This window comes from Exophiala oligosperma, assembly GCF_000835515.1.
Source record: "Exophiala oligosperma strain CBS 72588 unplaced genomic scaffold supercont1.6, whole genome shotgun sequence".
Classification (NCBI taxonomy): domain Eukaryota; kingdom Fungi; phylum Ascomycota; class Eurotiomycetes; order Chaetothyriales; family Herpotrichiellaceae; genus Exophiala; species Exophiala oligosperma.
Window position 1 is genome coordinate 1495678 of NW_015622823.1, and position 11102 is coordinate 1506779.

Genomic DNA, 11102 nt, shown 5'->3' on the forward strand with positions numbered 1-11102 from the left:
TTTGGGCAACACAATTAATTTTCGACCTTATCAGTTCTGTGATAATTGAGCGAATGTTCAGCCTCGTCCGGGAGCTTCAAATCAACAAACATCTCACAATCCACCGTTACAGGTTTGCTGACTGTCGAAAGAGTCACAGCCGAGTCCCCCCTGAGGCCAAAGGAAGGGTCTCTTATTATCAGACACGAGGTTGTTTCATCGTCAAATGAGTCACATGTGCCAGCATTGAATTTGAGTCTTTAGCCCACCACAACTCATACACCCTTTGTACACGGTTCATTAAGCACAAGATGTCGCTTCCTCCAGTTTACATTGACGAGGACGTTGGTCACGATGACGACTCCGCGGTTGGCACCGAGGGCACACCCTACAAGACTCTCGTTCATGCTATGATCAAACACCCACCGACCACGGCATCATACCTGACTCGAAAATCCAAAACCGGAGCTGTCGGTGAGGATGGAGATGAGAATGCACGACTTGAATGGAAGGCACCCACCAAATCTGCCATGAAGAAGGCAACAAGTCTTTTCGAGAACCACAAGAAGAAGCAAGCCAAAGCCGCCGAACTTGCCATTCGTGACAATGCCGAAGCAGTCAAACGCCAACAGATCCTCGAAGAGGCCAAGAAGATCACCATTAAAGAAGATGCCAACCTTCCCAAACCAGTCCGCATTCGCCTCGACGACACTGACGAGTCCAAACTCAAGCTCGGCACCGCTGACAGCAAGGGCACTCGCATCCGTGTGCTAGGCCGTGTCCACCATCTCCGCTCGCAGAAGGATGTCATGTTCGTCACGCTGAAAGACGGGTATGGTCAAATGCAGTGCGTCTTCACCGGCGACCTGATCCGCACGTACGCCGCCTTGACCCTCACTCTCGAAACGTCGCTAGCCATCCACGGTGAGCTACGCGCCCTCCCCCCAAACGCCCACGCCCCTCTCAACCGGGAACTCCATGCCGACTTCTTCACTGTGATCGGCGCCGCCGTCGGCGAGAAAGAAGCCATCACCAACAAGGTCCAAGCCGACGGCGACGCCCAGACGCTCCTTGACAACCGCCACCTCGTGCTCCGCGGCGACAACGCCTCGGCCATCATGAAAGTCCGCGCTGCCGTGACCCGCGCCTTCCGCCAGGCCTTCCAAGAAGACCGCATCACCGAGGTGACACCACCGTCCATGGTGCAGACCCAAGTCGAGGGCGGTGCGACCCTTTTCGAATTCGACTACTACGGCGAGCCGGCCTACCTGACCCAATCGTCGCAGCTCTACCTCGAAACCTGCATACCTTCCCTGGGCGACGTTTTCTGTATCTGCCCGTCGTTCCGCGCCGAAAAGTCCCTCACCCGCCGCCACCTGTCGGAGTACATGCACATCGAGGGCGAGCTGGACTTCATCACGTTCGACGACCTTCTCAACCACCTCGAGCACCTGATCTGCCGGGTCATCGAGATCACGCTGGCCGACCCGATCATCGCGGCTTACGTGCGCGACTTGAACCCCAACTTCAGCCCGCCGTCGCGGCCGTTCCGCCGCATGAAGTACGCCGAGGCCATCGACTGGCTCGTCCAGCGCGGCATCCCCAACGAAGAAGGGGAGCCGCACAAGTTCGGCGACGACATCGCCGAGGCCGCCGAGCGGAAAATGACCGACGAACTCAACGTGCCCATCTTCCTCACCCACTTCCCCGTCGAGATCAAGGCGTTTTACATGAAGAAGGACCCCGCCGACCTCCGAGTCACCGAGAGCGTCGACGTGCTGATGCCAGGCGTCGGCGAGATCGTGGGTGGTAGTATGCGCGAAGACAGCTACGAAGAACTCATGGCCGCCTACAAGCGCGTCGGCATCGACCCTACCCCGTATTATTGGTATACGGATCAAAGACGGTACGTTCTGATTTGTTGATTTGTTGATCTACTAACCTTGAAACCCATCACCCCACCACACGCACATACACATACGTGTCGCAGAAAGAGACGTTTGGGCTAATTTTGACAATCTTAGATACGGCACGTCACCACACGGTGGCTACGGACTTGGTCTCGAGCGATTCTTGGCTTGGATGTGTGGTCGTTGGACCGTGAGGGAGTGTGCTCTGTATCCTCGCTTCGCGTACCGGTGTACACCGTGATCTAACTTCAAAGATGGTTGATGCGTCATCTAGAGAGAAGCAAATATGGAATCAAGAAACAGAAACCGAGGTTATGAGGAGCAGTTGGACACATGTGTTGTCGGATGCAGTGGTGTGTGGGCTGAGACCAAGAAGGGGATGGCCGGTCGATGCATCACGCGGACTCGTGGCGTTGAAATGAGAAATATGAAATCGGAGAGACTAGACCAGATAGATTTACGCATCAGAACAATTGGCCTCCCAAGTAAAACGCCCGCGAGACGACAGTCTACAGGCATTCAATCATAAGCTAAGATGATCTCATATCGATACATTTCTCGTCATGCAAAAACCCCAAAAAGGTCCAGCTAGTGAAAGTACAATTACAGATATTTCTTTGGCATCGTGCTCTTGCGGTACTTGTACCACGCCCAGGCGCCGATACAGCACGTTTGGAACGCCATGAAACTATATAGAATGAAACCGATGCGTGGGGTGTGAGCCTGGACATATTCCCTCAGTCGTTGTGGCACATGTTCCGTCACGCCGAGATGCGTCTGAGAGATTTGTTCCGAGATCTTTGCAAATTGAGCCTTGTGGTCCGAGGACTTCAACTCGCGCTCCAGTTCGCCGACGACACGGTCTAGGTTGCCGAATTTGGACTCGAGAGATCTCATACTCTGTTCAGTCGGCATACGTGAAAGGATTTCCCGGTAACGAGCTTCTTCCGCTTGTGTGTGCCTCGTGATTTCGGTGAAGAGATTGGTTATGGACTTGGAAAGGAGGTTGAGGCGGTTGTGAAGGTCGGCGAATTGGGCCTCCGAGGTTGTGTAGAACGAGGCTGGGTGGTCGTCCATCTGCGACATGCCAGCGTCTGGGTTGTTCTGAGCAGGCGGTGGAGGTGGAGACTGTTCTTGTTGTTGGTGCTGATGTTGTTGCGCTTGTGGAATAGAGGTAGCGGGTGCGTTGCTCACTGCGAAAGCGAACACTTCGAATGAGTCAGGAGGATCGGCGGACGAGGCTGTCAGGCCAAAGTTGTAGTTTGACGGTAGAGAAACTTTGTCAGTGGCAAAGCATGACCGGCCGTCAACTTCAATTTGTAGACCGTTACCTGAGGACCGCACGACGATGTGTGATGGTCGACCGAGGTTGCGGTAGGTGTAGTCGCAATGGCCGAACGCTAGGGAGTCGACGTTGCCATGGCTTTTGTAGTCGGTAGAACCGTCATTGAGAAACCCTCGAATCTTCTGTATCCCGCCGACTGTGTCGACAACAATGGCGAGACCTTCCCACGTCCCTACCGAGTATATGTTCGATGTGCTTACTTGTTTATCCCCATCATGTGCGTACCAGAGCTGGAAATTCCCACTACCTCGATCCGTCGCACCAGCTCTAAACTTCAGGTCGACTTGCCAGTCTTGTAGCGAGAGTTTGTTCTCCGACCACAGCGCACCTCGCTTGTTCCCGCCATAAGGAGGTGTCAGGATGACTCGATCAGACAGGAGTTGGGGCACGTGTCCTTCGCCCAGCATAGACCAGCCAGGGATGGCGAAGGAATTCGGCGACAAGGTAGACTTGTGGCCGAAGGACAGATCCTCGATCGGATTTCGGACATCGAGGTTCTGAGCGAGGGTCGAGACGGCCCAGAGTAAAGACAGGCAGGTCGCGTGTAGGGTCAACATCGTGCTAGGTATGCAAAAACAAGAACTAGATATGGTGTTAGCAATGTATTCAGGGGACGGGGATGGTGTCACACAAACAAGTAATAGTACAGTGATGCAATAATCCTAGCAGGAATCTCTTTTGCTGGTCATCCAAGTACGAAATACTGATATAGTGGCCCAGCTAATACAAATTGCAATGACGCAGTAGCGAATTTCGCGGGCAAGTTCAAGAGTGACTGGGGCTGGTTCAACAAGGTGCCTGACATTCAAATTCTGAAAAACGACATGATGTTTGAATCCTTCCAAGACGTCCATCAAATAACAAAAGTCCCAGGGCAAAATATGCTGCGTACGGAGTAGAGTACAAGGTGTCTATACTTGGTTCCAATGGTCGACTATGGAAGTACGCAAGCTGCAAATATGATTGACCGTACTCCGTAATGCACCTCGTGGTTCATGCGGGAGACTTAGTGGCTTTGCAGTCTAGTGACTTAGTGCTATGTCTCCTGGCACACACTTGATCTTACTAATGTTGCTAACTTCACTAGCGTTTTCCCCGACACTTAAATTACTCCTCGTCGATTGCCCGTGTTGAAAGCTTTCACCACTTTGGTCTGTCTCTAGGTGATAGCTGTTCCTCGTCCGTAATGGCTGCAGCTGTGTCAACTACCCTGAACAGATTTCGAGATAAAACTCCTATCATCCCGGTATTTAAAGCTACGAATAACTTTGAGAGCGACCCATAGCTAATTGCCATTGCAACAGGAAACCAGACAGCCACAATCCAAAGGGCAGCCTGGGCTCGATCAATGGCCATCTTTATTTCAGACAGCTGTAGTAGCAACAGCTCTGAAAGTACTGCTTTTTCCCGCCTACAAATCCACGGACTTTGAAGTCCATCGAAATTGGCTGGCCATCACTAATTCCTTGCCCGTCAAAAGCTGGTACTATGAGGTACGTTTAACCATGCCCTGAAACCTCACGAGTTCAGGGAATTGACAGAGATGCAGACGACCTCAGAGTGGACGCTGGACTATCCTCCGGCTTTCGCCGCGTTTGAGTGGCTCCTCTCACAGCCAGCCAGACTAATAGATCCTGCCATGGTAGTGGTACGGAACCTGAACTACGACTCTTGGGCGACAATCTGCTTTCAACGATCATCAGTCATCTCGACCGAATTACTATTAGTCTATGCCTTGAACCTGTGAGTTTCATTCATATGGCTGGATTCTTGCTTGACACTGATTATTGTAGTTACACCGAAACCTCGCCTCTGTCGAGTCGGCGCCAAAGCCATGCCGTGGCTCTCTCGATCCTGCTATCGCCAGGTCTCTTGATTATCGACCACATCCACTTCCAGTACAATGGGTTTCTATACGGTGTTTTGATTCTCTCCATTGTTCTTGCGCGCAGAGATTCAACCATGCTGTACAGTGGCATGCTCTTTGCTGTTCTCCTGTGTTTGAAGCATATCTATCTCTATCTGGCTCCAGCTTACTTTGTCTATCTGGCCCGAGCCTATTGCCTGCGTCCAAAGAACATGTTTCGCCCTCAATTCACCAACATCATCAAGCTGGGAACAAGTATTGTAGCGATCTTCGGAGCAGCTTTCGGTCCTTTTGTCGTATGGGGTCAGCTTGATCAACTCAAAAGTCGACTTTTTCCATTTGCGAGAGGTCTTTGTCATGCATACTGGGCTCCAAATGCTTGGGCTATCTACTCGTTCCTGGATAGGATGCTGATAATAGCAGCCCCTTACCTGGGTCTTGATGTTGACCAGAAGGCAGTCAACAGCGTTACTCGTGGCCTTGTGGGCGATACCACCTTTGCCGTCCTGCCAGATATTTCAGCCAGGCAATGCTTCGCTCTTACGCTATCGTTTCAGATCATTGCCCTGACGAAGTTGTGGTTCCGGCCTTCTTGGGACTCGTTTGTGGGAGCCATCACACTGTGCGGATATGCGTCGTTCCTATTCGGCTGGCACGTGCATGAGAAGGCGATCCTCCTTGTCATCATCCCGTTCAGTCTCCTCGCCATCAAAGATCGATCTTATCTTGCCAGCTTCCGGCCTTTGGCAATAGCAGGCCACGTGTCGTTATTTCCACTGTTATTCACGGCAGCCGAGTTTCCTATCAAGGTCGCTTACACGATCACATGGCTGATCATCTTCCTCTATGCCTTTGATCAGTTGGCGCCAGCACCTTCCAGGCGGCGAATTTTCCTTTTGGATCGATTTGCCCTGCTTTATATTGCCATCTCTGTTCCACTGATGGCTTACTGCTCGCTGGTGCATAGAATGGTGTTCGGAGCTAGATACGAATTTTTACCATTGATGTTCATCAGCACATACTCTGCAGTAGGAGTCATAGGGTCGTGGCTGGGATTCATGGTTTGCTATTTGTCGTAAATGGCAAACTCGCGATGCATTGAAGATTACTTGTGGGTGATCACCAATACTAGACAGATAGAGAGGGTTGATCAACTATTTGCCCTCCCAACAAAAAATCGTCCCATGCGGTGGTTCACCGCGTTCTTTTATACTTCGAGTTACGCGTTGCGAGCATTTCATGCGTGGAGAGTTGATGGCATACAGTGTCTGACCCTTTTCACGGGAGTGTTGGGGCACCCGAAGCGTTGTCAATGTTCCCCATCCATGACATGAGACGAGGTGGTATCGGTCGTGCCTGATGATAATGCGACATCGCATGATAACTGCAGCAGATGGTGCTTCAAAAGTGGCTCCATTCGATTCAGCGGCTTTGTGGGAGTCGAACGAGTACCATTATACCCATGAACGACAGGAATGTAAAGGTTTGAACCAGAGTCGACTGCTAGTCAAGGCGAGGGGAGGGTAAAGGGGACGATGATTGGATGTTTCCGGGCAAGTCTTGGCGCTGTTGACCCTTGGCGGGATTGCCGGGGCGCGGCTGAGCTAAGCTGAAAGGGTGTTAGGCGCTTATGATGTCTGCCCGTTGTTGTTCTTCCTGCGCTGCTGCTTGACCCCAAGATGCATCTACGCCTCTCCCTCTCTGGAGGGTTTCGCTGAGATCAATGGCAGATGAAGTGTTGTATATGGCTCCTTGAGGCTGGCTTGAGCTTATTGTGTCGCGTTGAACATGGCCTGGAGACAAACGACCCGGGGTCAACACCTGGTCCATGAAATACTTCCCTCTCTCTCTCTCTGCGGAATAATAAGGCTCCACATTCGCATCCAACACCCACTCTGTTCCTCCCACTGTCACTGGCTCTTTGCCGCATACTAACTGTTCTGCACTCACCCTCGTCGCTCTTTGTTCTTTTCCTTCTCTCCTCGTTATGTTCGTCTATGCTTTCAGAGTTTCCTCCGTCGCGACCACCACAATCCATCTAATACCCACCACCACCCGCATTTGTACACTGCCGGCGACCGTCCTTCCTTCATGACGCGTTTTCCCTGCCCTTTGTAGGTCTCCTGCGTCTTGCGCAAACCCCGGCGACCACCGCGTCAGACATGCAAACAGCCAACAACACGTTCCAAAGACTGATCATCGTCCGTTTATAGGTCGCGGCGTGCATGAATCCCTCCTCAACACCACTTTACTCGCCTTCCCTTCTAATTGCGCCGCCAGCATACGAACATCCTCGACCGGCAACGCTTCAGGATGGTTTTGTTTAAGAGGAAGCCTGTCCGATACCTGCCACATCCTTACATTGACGACCAAGAGTGCGATGTCTGGGTCATTTCAGAGTCCAATGAAGTATTCGTCTCCTACGATGCCTACCTCGAGCGCATGGACTTTTTCAAGTCAAAGAGATTCACATGCGAGGTTACCGGTCGCTCGGGCCTGACCTACTTCGATGCCTTGAGGAGTGAACTGGCAGGGTCTAAAGAGATCGATGAAGCATTCCCGCAGGCGCTCCGAGAACCTGTACTACGAAGGGTCCAATTCTCCACCACGTCCCGGATCGACAACCTGGTGGAGGAAGTTTTCAACGAGTTCAAGAACGATTTCTATCCCGGCGAATTGGTGACAGTCATCCTCGATGACTCTTCACGACTTAATGGGCGTGTGAGAGACAAGGCCAAATTCGCCGAGATCAGGGGCATTGACGGTGGAATACTTAGGAATGCGTTTTCCCGGTACTTTGTCAGATTAATCGACCGGCCGGACGAGGAGGCTCTGGTTGACGACCAGCATATCGTCAGAGACCGCAAGATATTCACAAAGCAGATGCTCCGCTCGTTCATCAAGAATGCAGTCACCCGAGAAGGATGGATAGGCGCACCTTGGTTGGTCAAGCCCGAGATTGCTGAACGCTTCCGGATAGATACCAATGTCCCTCCGCACCTCCAGCACAGCACCAAGGTCGCAGCAAAGAAGGCTGAGAAGAGAAATTCCAATGTGGAGCAACAAGATGGTATGTTTGGTATCTGGCAGCCCAATAAGTTCCCCGAGCTGAAACCTGCTCCCAAAGCGCGAAAAGGCCACAGCCATCAACATCCCCATCCTGAGCGTACGCTAGACCCTGCGGCCCAAGCATACCACAACTTCTATCACCAGAATACCCCTTACGTGCCACCTCCCATGCCTGACCCAGGCCTGTTGCCACGATCCTGGGGTCACATGCAACCGCCGCCTCAGCCTCCTTCGGACTATCCACCTTATTACGCCAACTATCTCCCTCCCAACCAGCTGGCACCTAATGGACATTACTACCCCCCACCAGTACAACCACCTGCCCCTCAGCCTGTTCCGCTAAAGCAAGAGGTCGTGGTAGAAATCCCTCCACCTCCTCCCAGTATTAAATATCCCATCGAGGACCTTGATGTAGAGCCTGTCCGAGATGGAACACACCGGCCAGCATTGAAGTTTGTTACGAAAGAACTGTACTCCGATGAGACACTGACCAAGGATGCAATTCCTGGACTCAAGGGGGAAAACATTGGACTTTTGCTGGAGACCTGGAATACGCTGAATGTGTATTGCCAGGTCTTGAAACTGGACTCCTTCACTTTCGACGACTTTGTAGACGCGATGCAGTTCTCCTCGATGGAGGTGGATTGCGAGTTATTCGTGGAGGTGCATTGTGCGATCCTCAAACAGCTCGTCAATTCGGAAGCCGACAACGAAGGGGCCATCCAAATATCTCTCCCAGACTTGCCCGACTCTGATGAGGAGGAGGAAGAAGAATCCGAAGAAGAGGAAAGTAAAGCCCCGACGCCAACGCCGGAACCAGAATATCCTGCCAAAAGAACTCGAAGTAGCCTTAACAAGGTCAAATTTGCAGAACCAGAGCCAGAGCCTGTGGAGGAGGAAGTTGAGACTGTTCCACACCGAGCAGCAGAAATGTTTGGTGAGTACGACTGGATCAGCAGACTCCGGAAACGCGATTTCAAAAATGGAGGATGGGAACTGGTGATGGTTGGCCTGTTTCATCAACTTTCGGGACGACCTCGACTTACAGACCTGTGCAACAAACTCCTCGCACACCTCGCACCTCTCGACGCCGAACCAACCATCGAGACCGCCCGGATACAATACTCAACCATGGACATCAACTTGCGAGCGGAAGCATTGCAAATAATTTGCCAGCTGTTCCTGGAAACAAAGACTGTTAAAGATTTCCTGGAAGATATGAGCAACACCATGACCCAATACAGAAAGGCCAAGATTGAGCACCAGCGAGCTCGGAAGGAGGCTTTGGCGAGGTTGAAGGAATTACAGGTGGAACGAAAACTACTTGCACCAGAGCCTGAAAAATCACCCAGCCCCGTGCCTGAGCTTGAGGAGGCAATGGAAGTGGAGCATGCCGGGGAGGGCGATGTCTCTATTCCGGACTCGGAGGACGAAGAGCCCGTTGTGACTCGGTCTCTACGGCGTGGGACTGATCGAGCTGCGGAGCGAAAGAGAAAGCGTGAAGAAGAACAAGAACGAAAAGAAAAGGCGGCCGAAGCAAAACAGACTAAGGGCAGCAAAGAGTACCAGAAAGTTCTCAAGCAGATCGAAAAGGAGCGAGAAAAAGTCCAGGCCGCGGAAGACGCCATCATCGTCGTTGACAGCGACTTGCGAGAGGCAGATTGTCCTCGAACGAGGGTGCTGGGTAAGGACCGGTTCTGCAATAGATATTGGTGGTTCGAACGAAATGCAATGCCGTACGGCGGTCTCCCAGACAGTTCAACGGCAGATGCCGGCTACGCCAACGGTCGACTCTGGGTCCAAGGCCCGGATGACATGGAGCGAGAAGGCTTCATCGAAATTTCCAAACAGGAGCGGGACGGTTACTATCGACGCTTCCAGATGACTCCTGCGGAACGCAAGTCCCTGGAAGAAGGCCCGACGAGTTTGGTTAATGCCAAACAATGGGGATTCTACGACACTGCCGAGGATCTAGACATGTTGATTGGTTGGCTTGAAGGCCGGGGCGTGAGGGAGTCAAAACTCCAAAAGGAACTTGCTCTCCAAAGAGACCTCATCATCAAACATATGGAGAAGCGAGCCGAATACCTCCTTCCTCGCGAGAAGTCGGAAGAACCACCTGCGCGCATGTCGACGAGGACCAAAACTTACGTGAGTGACAAGTCACATCGATGCCTGAGGTGGAGGAACACCACGGCCGTTGCAGAGCAAGGTTATCGCCATGTTGAACCGCCTCCGAAACCACGACCGCGTGGGAAGAAGAACCAGTACGTGGTTGAGGAGAAGATTACGTCCTCGGCACAATCGGTCCTGAACAAGCAGGGGAAACCTGTCACTAGACAGGGAACGAGGTACAATTTTTGATCAACCTCATATGTGTCAGTCTCTGGGTGGTCTCTGAGTGTATCGAGGGAAGGTTCTCGTCCAATTTCGTTCTTGCGCATATTTTAGGGTGGGAAGATGACGTTATGATATCAGGAATGCATGCCTGGACACTACAATTTCCACCAAAGGAAAGGCAAAAATGTATCCAAGGCTACTCTCACTTAGACAGCGTGGCGTTCGGTAGGGTTGTGGGAATATCAAAAAGGAGACCAGTAGAGAGATCGAGTTGAGTGTTGTCCATACACATGGCTCATGTTTTACTTTTCATGTTGAAGTCTTTGCCTCTTCGCAAGCGGCACGTATCATGAACCACGAGAGTGAGGAGAGAGCGAGAGACAGAGGGAGGTATTCAAATGGCTTGTACAGGTTTAGACTAACAGTTTGGCCTTTGGGGTCCCCGTCCGAGTGAGCACAGAGTACTCATCGCAAGTAAGACAAACATCTGAAGAAAATGCCATTGAACAACCGAGGCATACTACCTAGTGTGATACTACTTTTAGTTACTCCGTAGGTAGTAGTAAGATGGAAGTCTCGGGGGGGGGGGGGG

At 51.9% G+C, this 11102-nt stretch overlaps 4 protein-coding genes across 5 annotated transcripts; 3 read left to right on the top strand and 1 right to left on the bottom strand.

The window, feature by feature from the left end:
• Positions 1-39: 39 nt before the first annotated feature.
• On the top strand, positions 40-2402 carry PV06_06976 (asparagine-tRNA ligase). The gene is made up of 2 exons (XM_016408150.1): positions 40-1885; positions 2004-2402. Exons 1-2 carry the CDS (start codon positions 291-293, stop codon positions 2128-2130), a joined length of 1722 nt encoding a protein of 573 aa, XP_016261630.1. The 5' UTR covers positions 40-290; the 3' UTR covers positions 2131-2402.
• Positions 2356-4119, bottom strand: PV06_06977 (uncharacterized protein). Its single transcript, XM_016408151.1, has 2 exons — positions 3870-4119; positions 2356-3816 (listed from the first exon to the last, which is right to left on the bottom strand). Exon 2 carries the CDS (start codon positions 3789-3791, stop codon positions 2493-2495), a length of 1299 nt encoding a protein of 432 aa, XP_016261631.1. The 5' UTR covers positions 3792-3816; positions 3870-4119; the 3' UTR covers positions 2356-2492.
• A 274-nt stretch (positions 4120-4393) lies between these two features.
• On the top strand, positions 4394-6233 carry PV06_06978 (dolichyl pyrophosphate Glc1Man9GlcNAc2 alpha-1,3-glucosyltransferase). The gene is made up of 4 exons (XM_016408152.1): positions 4394-4480; positions 4539-4727; positions 4784-4977; positions 5028-6233. The coding sequence occupies exons 1-4, from the start codon at positions 4421-4423 to the stop codon at positions 6178-6180; spliced, it is 1596 nt and encodes a 531-aa protein (XP_016261632.1). The 5' UTR covers positions 4394-4420; the 3' UTR covers positions 6181-6233.
• An 876-nt stretch (positions 6234-7109) lies between these two features.
• Positions 7110-11035, top strand: PV06_06979. Of its 2 annotated transcripts, XM_016408154.1 has the most exons (3): positions 7110-7215; positions 7315-8171; positions 8229-11035. In XM_016408154.1, the coding sequence occupies exons 2-3, from the start codon at positions 7415-7417 to the stop codon at positions 10532-10534; spliced, it is 3063 nt and encodes a 1020-aa protein (XP_016261634.1). In that variant the 5' UTR covers positions 7110-7215; positions 7315-7414; the 3' UTR covers positions 10535-11035. The 2 variants fall into 2 exon arrangements, with proteins under 2 accessions (XP_016261634.1, XP_016261633.1); XM_016408153.1 differs by having other exon boundaries at positions 7315-11035.
• The last annotated feature ends 67 nt before the right edge of the window (positions 11036-11102 follow it).